The sequence below is a fragment of the Symphodus melops genome, assembly GCF_947650265.1.
Source record: "Symphodus melops genome assembly, chromosome: 16".
Lineage (NCBI taxonomy): Eukaryota > Metazoa > Chordata > Actinopteri > Labriformes > Labridae > Symphodus > Symphodus melops.
The window spans coordinates 340,461-350,489 of record NC_136706.1 but is presented as its reverse complement, the minus strand read 5'-3'; the positions used below and the strand labels follow the sequence as shown (position 1 = coordinate 350,489).

Below are 10,029 nucleotides of genomic sequence, written 5' to 3'. Positions count from 1 at the left end.
ACCATTAAACGCTTTCTTGACTTCTTTTCTTCTCCCTTGCATGCTGGTTAAAGTAAAACAGGTTTCACACAAACCTCCATCATTGATGTATTGGAAACAGATGGTGGGAGATGAAAATAAAGAAGATGGTAGAGGAGGCACACACACACACACACACACACACACACACACACACACACACACACACACACAAGCAGGAGAGCTGAGTCAACCTTTGACGGAAACAATGGAGTACATGATCAAACCCAGCTGATGGTGTCGAGCAGAGACCGAGCATCCAAAGTTCTGGTGTGGATCTGGTCCCAGATGAGGTGACGCAGCTGTTGTTGGTCGTTTCATGGACACGATGACTCACGAGTGGCGTGCTGATTCACCTTCTGACACTCAACGTTTCTAAAAACAAAATCTGTCTGGCTGTTTTAGCAAATATAGATCTTTATTTTCTTCAGGAAATTCTTTTAAGGATTAAGAACGCGTGTGTGTGTGTGTGTGTGTGGGGGGGGGGGGTGTGTGTGTGTGTGTGTGTGTGTGTGTGGGAGGTGGGGGGGTTGTTTGTGTTGGCTTCAAGGGCTGAAACATGAAACAGTCTTTCTCCCAGCCTCAGAATCAGACCACATGGTCCTGTTAGTTTTAAATCACAAGTCAGGAGTTTAAAAAAACAAACTTTATTCAATGCATTAGGAGATATATGCACATGTACTCAGCAGCTTATTATTTATATGAGCTGTTGTCTGTTTGAGGTTTAAAGATAGATATAGATAGATAGATAGATAGATAGATAGATAGATAGATAGATAGATAGATAGATAGATAGATAGATAGATAGATAGATACTTTATTGATCCCAAGGGAAATTCAAAAGAGACGTTTGGCTGCCTCAGTAAAGTAGATATAAGTTCAATATATTAAAGGATCAAACAACAACATTAAAAAAAAGTTTATCAAAATAAATTATTGCATAATTATATAAGAAAATATTTTCTGTTTAGATCTCAGTCCTGTTTGGCACATCTCTGTCTCATAGTCTGTAGATTTACACGTCATGCGTAAAAACGTGGATACGGCAGCAGCGGCGTGAAGACGCGCAGCGGAGCACGCGGCTGGCAGAACAGAGGAGTGAAGGTGAGCGAGGAGCACAGAGGAGGAGAGAAGGATGATGAAGAAGAAGAAGTGAAGGTCTGCTCCTCCTCGGCCTCCACCCCCTGCTGCTGCTGCTCCTTCTTCCACTTTGTGCGTCTGTTCTGGAACCAGATCTTCACCTGGGTCTCTGAGAGGCGCAGCGCGGACGCGATGGCGTGCCGCTCCAGCACCGACAGGTAGTGACACCTGTGGAAGCTGCGCTCGAGGACCTGCAGCTGCTGCAGCGTGAAGGCGGTGCGGACCCGGCGTCGTTTGGCTTTGGATTTCCCTGAGCACGAAGTCTCTTCTTCCACCTCCTCCTCCTCCTCCTCACAGTCGCTGCTCCCACCTGCAGGAGGATGAAGCTCCTTTCTGGATTCAAGTCTCGGAGGAAACGCTCCTGAGAGGGAACAGAAAATCACAAATATGAACCTACAGAAACATAAAGGTGAGCTCATAATCCGTTCTCTTTAGCATGTATCTAAATTCCTTTAAAAGTCTGATTCTCACCTGTTGTCTCTGCATCCTCCACGCAGCTTCTCCTCCCGGTGAACTTGGTCGGATCCAGGATGTCCTCCACGGAAAACGGCGTCCTGTGGCACGCGGGGTGTTTGTGTGCGGGCTGCATCTCCGTGGATCAGCTCTCAGGTCCTCAGTGTGTGTGAGGGTCCGCTCTCCTCCACGCTTTATACCCTCAGCCTCTCCACATTTACATTTCATTTCAAAGTGACCCACGAACAATCGCAGGCAGACACGCTCCGGCCCCGTGGGACCCCCGCGTGGACACTCCAAAATGTAAATGCGCGCGCTGAGCAGGGGATGGGGGGGGGGGGGAGTGTCACCGGTTATTTATGGCCGGGCATGTGGTTGAAATGTGCCCCCTTTCTGCTCCTCCGTGTTCTGCTTTGTGCTGCTTCGTGTCAGTATTTGCCAAAGCTGGATTTTCCGCTGGTCGGACACGTGAACGCCTCTTGTGATGCTAATTGATGGAGTCAGTCATCAAAGGGAAAGTTGTTCCTTCTCTTGTGTCTCAGGTTTCTAAAGTGACATTTGTCCCTTTGGAGAGCAGCAGAGTCCCCACAAAGCACTGGGGTTTAATTAGAAGCCACTAACACGTTTATGAGAGGTCATGTGACCCCTGCAGACTGCACTGAAGAGCACTTGTTAATAATTTCACCTGCAGCATTTAAATGTTATTGTTGCACCACAATAAAGGGAACAAACAGCACTTAGCAATGCCTAACTCGTGCACACGTCCTCTGGGTTTAAGTGTTAATGAATGCAGCATCAAACTTCCTGTTGTGTCTTTCCTGTTTCTTTTATTTGCATGATTTTGTCCACTTGTCTCTGTTTTGACAGTTGATGTTCATTCTGACTTCCTGTATTTGCTTTGTCCATCAGATCAAAAAACAAACAGCAGCAACAACTAAGCATGTTATGGACGACGTCATAAAAATCCCGATGTGATTCGTCGGCCCGGTGGAACGTGGATCAGTAGGTCGATCACAAGCCGTCCTAAAACATACACTAAACCACAATTTCCACATAGTCCGTGTCGACGCCCCGGCCCGCTGGGTCAGCTTCTGAATCGGATCATTTCTCTCCTCTGAACATCAAAGTGGTCACTTAAATAAATGAATATAGAAGTTTATTCTTGAAAAGCCTCTTTAACCTCCAGTAACTGACAGACGTCTGAAACCACGTCCTGACCTGCAGAGCATGTCGGAGCTCAAACAGTCTCATATACATGATGAGCTCTCATATTGTTCTTCTTCTTCTTCACGCCTCGTTGTTGAGTGTTCATGCGTCGCTGGCAGCTCCGTTTCATCGCCTCAAATCGCTTCATTAACTCCACAATTCCTGTAACAGTCCCATCTTTAAACCCACATTATCACCTATAGTTTCTGAATAGGCACCGTGAGTGTTCCTCTCAGGGTAACGGGGGGTAAGGAGGGTCCTGGGGGGGGGTCAGAGATCCTGTGGAGGCAGCTGTCGCAGTGCAGACTCCTGCAGAGCGGCTGGTATTGAGCCGAGCCGAGAGGCCGGACCATCAGGACAATTAGCAGATGTCACCAGTAGGTTTGACCCGCTCTGACCCCGAGCTTTGTTCAGCAGGACGGGGGGAACACTGAGGGGGGGGGATGATGAAGAAATGATGGAGACAGAAACTCCAACACAAACTGAACATGGACTCTCCTTGCAACAGGTGTTTAAAACAGAATTCACCTGAAGGGCTCTTTTGGTCTCGGGTTCTGACCCTGTGTGGCCTTACAGGCTCGCACACTCGGCCCAGTCGTCCAGTACGACCGTCCCCTCTACAGTACCGTCACAGTCCAGTCCCCTGCAGACCTGTACTCAACATTGCTCCAGGTCCAACCAGGTCTGAGCACAGTTCTCTCTTGTCCATGCATCATCACGTCACGATGAGTTTGTGGGTTTGATCCGTCTGCCTCTGAATATTCCCCCTGCCCACATTTCCAGTTGACCCTTGACCTTTGCCTCCGACCAGCATACCTGTTCCTGTGCTCCTGTACGAGCATCTGTAGCATGATGAAGCAAACCTCGGCCAACTGTGACAGGAAGTGTAGCAGCACTCACTCGAGTCAAACGAACAGAATGTGTACGGTATGCCCAGTGTGAATGTAGAGTCTATTCAGGAGGGTCGACAGTAACAGAAACAAAGTCCAGCTTGTTCCAGAAACCTGGAAATCTGAAACAACACATCTGAAAGCCACTGAGACACAAGCTGCATGAGTCCACAGCGACGGATCACACTGACTGAGAGAGGAAACAGAGACTGGTTTGGGACAAGAGAAGGAGCCAGTTTCATATCAAACACGGAAAAACTGAAAGATGAAACTGAACAGAAATATGAGACAAAAGTACAAAAAATCTCAATCTGAAATCAAAGTGAGAAGAAGTCAGAAACAAAGATGTCCTTCCTCCACCTCCTCAGAACTTCATCACAGATGTGTCTGCTCGCTCGGCAGGAGGAAAGAGGAGGAGAAGACACGACTATTATCCTCCTTACAAAGGCTTTGAGGCCTTTACTGCGACACCCGGGGGTGCTCTCAGCGTTCCCCTGCTCTTTGTGAATGTCTGCTGGCACACTTTGCTTTTGTGCTCGACTCGTCTTTTACAGGAGCTGAACGGCCGCCACAAACTTTAAAACGCTGTCGGACTTTCGGAAGGTGCGAGGGGTGGTCTCGTGTCATCACAAAGCGTTTTTATGATCCTGTTTACTCTGCAAACTCTGAATGGAAATGTTGAGAACATTAGCACATCCAAACACTCGATGTGTGCAGGATGTTAATGTCAGGGCCAAACGAGAGAGAACTCCCCTCCCTGAGTCCAGACGGGCTTCGATTTATAACATTTTTAGTGGAGAATTTGAAGATCAGAAAATATTTTCACACTCGTAAATAACTGCAGATATTTTGTTTTCTCTCTCTCTTGTTATTCTTAATACTCTGACTTTTTAAAACATTGAATACATTTCTGTTTCGTTACGCCTTTGTTTATTGTCTTTTCAAGTCTCCTCTTGTATATTAGTCAGTATTTTGTTGTCTTCCAACACTTCTCCCTGCATGCTTGTTGTTTGTATTATCTAACACTTGTACTTGTCCACACTTTTACACAATAAAATATATTTAAAATACTATGTCACTGTAAGATCGTCTTAATAACAATTTTTAAATAATTATATTTATTTAAACATCGGTTGATATTCAGGGTCAAAGTGAAGAAGAAACAAACGGTCTCTTGTATGTTAATAAATGAATGCAGTTCAACCTTTCAACCTGTGGTGTCGCTGCTGAGCTGAGCAACGTCTGCAAACCGGAAATCTCAGCTCCCACGGAATCTCGCGATATCTTTTGTTTTCATTGATTTGAAAACATGGCGTCCGAAGGAGAGGCGGGCAGCACAGCTACGACCGAACCGGAGACCGGAGAGGGGTACGACTCATTTTTATGAGTTAATTTAATCTGTGCAAACCTTCGGGATGATGTTCTAAATGTTCGCTGAAGAAATAAAAGAAATAACGTTTTTACTTAAGCTGTTAGCACGGTTCTGTTAGCCACCGAGCTAGCTAGCTTAGCTCTCTGACATTTCAGACAAACTGCAGATTTAAGCAGAGAAAAACAGAAATGAATCAAAATATTAACTTATGTTTATATTCAATGTTTCCCTCTCAGTCCGCATGATTAATAACTTTATAAAAGACAATTTAAACCTGCTTTACATCCTTATAAATCACTGAGCTGTAATGTTGCCTTCACGGCCGGCTGGTTTTTGTGTCTGGAGGATTTAAATGAAAAGAGTCTCTCTGTTGACTTTCAGGGACGCTGCATTTGGGGAACTACCGACCAGCATGGACACCGAATCATCAAACGGCAAAGAGGGAATGGTAACTTTATCACATTTGATCTGTTTCTTCTTCTAAAGTGCTGAAACTGCTCTCAGAGGTCATCACGTCATCAGACATCTGCAGTCAGTTTAGTGACGCTGTTATATTCTTGTTCCTGTCTCAGACACACACACACACACCCCTGTCTTATATGCACACATGTAACACATCATTGAGGATTTTAAATGGTGCTGTTTTTCTCTCTTTGACAGGAAACAGCGGGCGAAGGCTCCGAGGCTGCGGACGCTCTGACCGGGTCGGGCGACGAGGAGAGCGGCAGGCAGCTGGGAGAGGTGGAGCTGCAGTGCGCTCTGTGCATGAAGTGGTTCACCGCAGACACGTTCGGCATCGACACCGCGTACGTCCCCTGTCGGACAGTCAGTGAAACGTCAGCTGAAACACAACAGTACTTACAGTTCTCTCTTCTCCTCCTGCAGGACGTGTCTCCCCTTCATGACCAACTACGTGTTTCACTGCAACGTCTGCCATCACAGCGGCAACACGTATTTCCTCAGGAAACAAGCGAGTAGGTGTCTGCGCTCACCTTAAAACATGCAGCTCAATCAAAACGTCCAACCTGAACTTCTTCTTCTTCTGTTTCAGACCTGAAGGAGATGTGTCTCACGGCTCTCGCTAACCTGACGTGGCGCTCCAGAACGCAGGACGAGCACCCGAAGACGATGTTCTCCAAAGACAAGGTCGGTGTACGGTGTTCTGGAAAAACAGCGTCCATCATTGGATGATAAATTCACTGTGGCGATGTGTGTAAATGAAAGTCGGCGCCTGAAAAACATCGAGAAGACGAGACACAAAGACGTCGAGTCACTCCGTGTTTGATCCTGATTGCTAAATGTCTCCCTGCAGGACATCATACCCTTCATCGACAAGTACTGGGAGTGCATGACGACTCGGCAGAGACCGGGGAAGCTCACCTGGCCCAACAACATCGTGAAGACGATGGTAGGTCGCCCGTCTGCAGCGACGGTGCCTCGTCTAAGGAAGCTGATTGTGATTCTGTGACGTTGTTTTGTTTAACCAGAGCAAAGAGCGAGACGTGTTCCTGGTGAAGGAGCACCCGGACCCCGGCAGTAAAGACCCAGAGGAGGAGTACCCCAAGTTTGGCCTCCTGGATCAGGTACTCCTCCCCTCCTCCAGCTGATGGACAGAAAGGCTGCACAGTTGGTTTGATGGTTGTCTGTCTGTCTCCTGCAGGACCTGGGAACCATCGGACCGTCCTACGACGCACAGAAACAGACGACGGCGGCTCCCACTGCAGGCGGGCTGAACGGTAAACTCAAACTCCTCATATTCTGAAGGAAGAAAGTCCAAGAAGAGGAGAGTGAAAGTTAAAGTCAGGGCATGTGAAATGTGATGTGACCGTGGTCGTTTTGTGTTCCAGGTGGATCTTCCTTCTCAGGTGAATATTTGGTATTTTGGCGTCCGCAGCTGACCCGTGTGTTTTTGTGTCTTGTAACCCTCTGGATAGAAGTTGACCCACAACTCAAAAACAAAAACCTCATCTTCAATTAAAAAAAAAAAAAAAAAAAAAACCCTTTTTGTGGGCAACTTCATCCACGTCCGGCTGTCACCTCCCTGTCTGCTCTCTGCATCTGTTTGGTGCCCCCCCCCTCCCTTTAAAGCAGTCAACGCCTCCTTCTCGTCTCCGCTGCTTGCTGCTGATGGCTTTGTGACAGCGTTACCGAGACGATCCCGCCACCTTCCTCCTTGAATTGAGTGTTTATAAAAGACGGATCGATCAGGATCAGATTTATAATCCTGCCCTGCGACTAATTCCTGCCTTTCTGTTCCTGCTGTGTCCCTGTGCTCGCTTAATAACCGTGTGTGTGTGTGTGTGTGTGTGTGTGTGTGTGTGTGTGTGTGTGTGTGTGTGTGTGTGTGTGTGTGTGTGTGTGTGTGTGTGTGTGTGTGTGTGTGTGTGTGTGTGTGTGTGTGTGTGTGTGTGTGTGTGTGTGTGTGTGTGATCTTAAACGAGTTCTTCGGGGTCAAACAGTTTAGAAAGATGTGACTGAACTCCTCTTGCTGTCAGATTCTTCATGTGGAGTCACGTCATCGCCTCAGTTACCACCAGGGGGCAGTATGCTGTCCTGTAATCATGTTTTAACAAAGACTTAAGAGGACAGTTTCACCTGTAGAGTCTATAGTGTGTGTGTGTGTAGGTGTATGATTTGTTCAGTAGTAAAATGTCTCTGGTGTTTTTTTAAGGCGCTCTGGCTCCCGGTCCGGGAAAAGGAAGAGGAGCCAAACGTAAACAACAGCAGCAGCAGGAGGGCGCTGCAGCGGGCGCCACCAAGAGAACCAGAAGGTGAGAGAGCTGTGGGTGCGCACACACACACACACGCACACACACGCACACACACACACACACACACACACACACACACACACACACACACACACACACACACACACACACACACACACACACACACACACACACACACACACACACACACACACACACACACACACACACACACACACACACACACACACACACACACACACTCTTGGGATGAAGCCCATTCTGACCGTGTTCTGTCCGCAGCGACCCTCTGTTCTCGGCTCAGCGCCTGCCTCCTCACGGTTACCCGCTGGAGCACCCCTTTAACAAAGACGGGTACCGGTACATCCTGGCAGAACCGGACCCTCACGCTCCAGACCCGGAGAAGCTGGAGCTGGACTGCTGGGCCGGGAAACCCATCCCTGGAGATCTGTACCGAGCGTGCCTGTACGAGAGGGTGCTGCTCGCCCTGCACGACAGAGGTGAGCGGCCAATCACAGCGCGTCTCAGAGACACAGTTTAACCTGTCAGAGGATCTCGAGTAATGATTGTTGACGTTTCAGCGCCGCAGCTGAAGATCTCGGACGACCGGCTGACCGTGACCGGGGAGAAAGGTTACTCCATGGTGCGAGCGTCTCACGGCGTGAGGAAGGGGTCCTGGTACTTTGAGGTGTCCGTTGACGACATGCCGCCTGATACGGCAGCCAGACTCGGCTGGTCTCAGCCGCTCGGTCAGTCGCCCGCTCTGCTCCAAACACTTCTCTCTCTCTCTCTCTCTCTCTCTCTCTCTTTGTTTAGTTTTTATTCACGTTGGACGTGTTTTCCTCTTTCAGGTAACCTTCAGGCGCCTCTGGGTTACGACAAGTTCAGCTACTCGTGGCGCAGCAAGAAGGGAACCCGCTTCCACCAGTCGATAGGAAAACATTACTCGTCTGGATACGGCCAGGGAGACACGCTGGGCTTCTTCATCGAGCTGCCCGACGCCACAGAGACCGCCAAGGCTCTGCCCGATACGTACAAGGACAAGGTACCGGCCGAGACTCGAGCAGGAACACACACACACACACACACACACACACACGTACACACGTTACGCTGAAGAGGTTTCTGGAGGGTTGTCGAGGTTCAAAACCAAAAACCGATCAATTCACAGAAGCTGCTACGTGCAGGAGTTTGTCTGCATTTTTGACCCGACCTCTCGGTTGTCCGTTTCTGTTGCCGTGGCGACCGAGTCGTTTTGATTTCAGCATGAACTGTATCAGAGCTGAAAACTGTTCTCGGTCTCCTCCTCAGGCGCTGATCAAGTTTAAGAGCTACCTGTACTTCGAGGAGAAGGATTACGTGGACAAAGCAGAAAAAAGTCTCAAAGTGATGCCGCCCAGCAGGGTGAGTGATCCCGCCCCCAAACCAAGAGCCAATCAGAAAGCTCGCTGCTGATTGGCTGTGATTTGATTCCATCCTGTGTTTCAGATGATCTTCTTTAAAAACGGCGTGAGCCAAGGCGTCGCCTACGAGAACCTGTTTGAAGGCCTCTACTTCCCCGCCATCTCACTCTACAAGAGCTGCCAGGTGAGTGAGGCGTTTCCTCTCTCTCTCTCTCCCCCTGCGGGGCGAGTGTGACAGCTTCCTGTCTGAACTTTCCTTCTCTCTTCAGGTGTCGGTCAACTTCGGGCCACACTTCAAACACCCTCCGAAGGACCTGAAGTACCAGCCGGTGAGAACGCCTTCAAAGACTCCCAACGACCAATCAGACGTGGCGCCTTGTTAACCTGCTGTTGGTTTGTTTCAGATGAGCGACATGGGCTGGGGCGCCGTGATCGAGCACACGCTGGCCGACATGCTGTACCACGTGGAGACGGACGTGGACGGACGGCGCAGCCCGCCATGGGAGGGATAAGCACGCCTCACAACCAGCTCGCAGTCAACATATGGTTCCACCGTCAACAAAGCGCCGACAAAAGGAAACCCTGTGCTCGATCCGTTTAATCCTCGCGCTCCGATCGCTTTTCTAAGTGTCTGACATCATCAACATCCCGACAGAGAGAGCGAGCTTTTAGTCAAACAGGAAACAGTCGTTTCACTTCCTGCTCTTTACGCTCAGATACGAGCTGACAGTTACTCTACGCATAAAATCACCGAGTTGTCTCGTGTGCTCGACTCAGCGAGGCTCCACAAACTCTCTCTCTCGCTCTCTCTCGCT

At 48.9% G+C, this 10,029-nt stretch overlaps 2 protein-coding genes across 3 annotated transcripts; one reads left to right on the top strand and one right to left on the bottom strand.

Moving 5' to 3' along the window:
* Positions 1 to 1,040: 1,040 nt before the first annotated feature.
* pnx (posterior neuron-specific homeobox) lies at positions 1,041 to 1,916 on the bottom strand (the record flags this gene model as incomplete). The annotated part of the gene is made up of 2 exons (XM_079363758.1): positions 1,630 to 1,916; positions 1,041 to 1,519 (listed from the first exon to the last, which is right to left on the bottom strand). The coding sequence occupies exons 1-2, from the start codon at positions 1,745 to 1,747 to the stop codon at positions 1,041 to 1,043; spliced, it is 597 nt and encodes a 198-aa protein (XP_079219884.1). The 5' UTR covers positions 1,748 to 1,916.
* Positions 1,917 to 4,975: 3,059 nt separating this feature from the next.
* On the top strand, positions 4,976 to 9,967 carry ash2l (ash2 like, histone lysine methyltransferase complex subunit). Of its 2 annotated transcripts, XM_079364654.1 has the most exons (17): positions 4,976 to 5,075; positions 5,461 to 5,527; positions 5,740 to 5,885; positions 5,965 to 6,053; positions 6,131 to 6,225; positions 6,392 to 6,487; positions 6,567 to 6,662; positions 6,740 to 6,815; positions 6,927 to 6,944; positions 7,751 to 7,850; positions 8,094 to 8,311; positions 8,393 to 8,560; positions 8,663 to 8,856; positions 9,123 to 9,215; positions 9,300 to 9,398; positions 9,484 to 9,543; positions 9,619 to 9,967. In XM_079364654.1, exons 1-17 carry the CDS (start codon positions 5,017 to 5,019, stop codon positions 9,724 to 9,726), a joined length of 1,782 nt encoding a protein of 593 aa, XP_079220780.1. In that variant the 5' UTR covers positions 4,976 to 5,016; the 3' UTR covers positions 9,727 to 9,967. The 2 variants fall into 2 exon arrangements, with proteins under 2 accessions (XP_079220780.1, XP_079220781.1); XM_079364655.1 differs by lacking the exon at positions 6,927 to 6,944.
* The last annotated feature ends 62 nt before the right edge of the window (positions 9,968 to 10,029 follow it).

Coding starts and splice junctions, on each gene's coding strand:
- ash2l (XM_079364654.1), top strand. CDS start 5,017: ATGGCGTCCGAAGGAGAGGCGGGCAGCACAGCTACGACCGAACCGGAG. Junction 5,076..5,460: donor GAACCGGAGACCGGAGAGGG/GTACGACTCATT, acceptor GTTGACTTTCAG/GGACGCTGCATTTGGGGAAC. Junction 7,851..8,093: donor GCCACCAAGAGAACCAGAAG/GTGAGAGAGCTG, acceptor TTCTGTCCGCAG/CGACCCTCTGTTCTCGGCTC.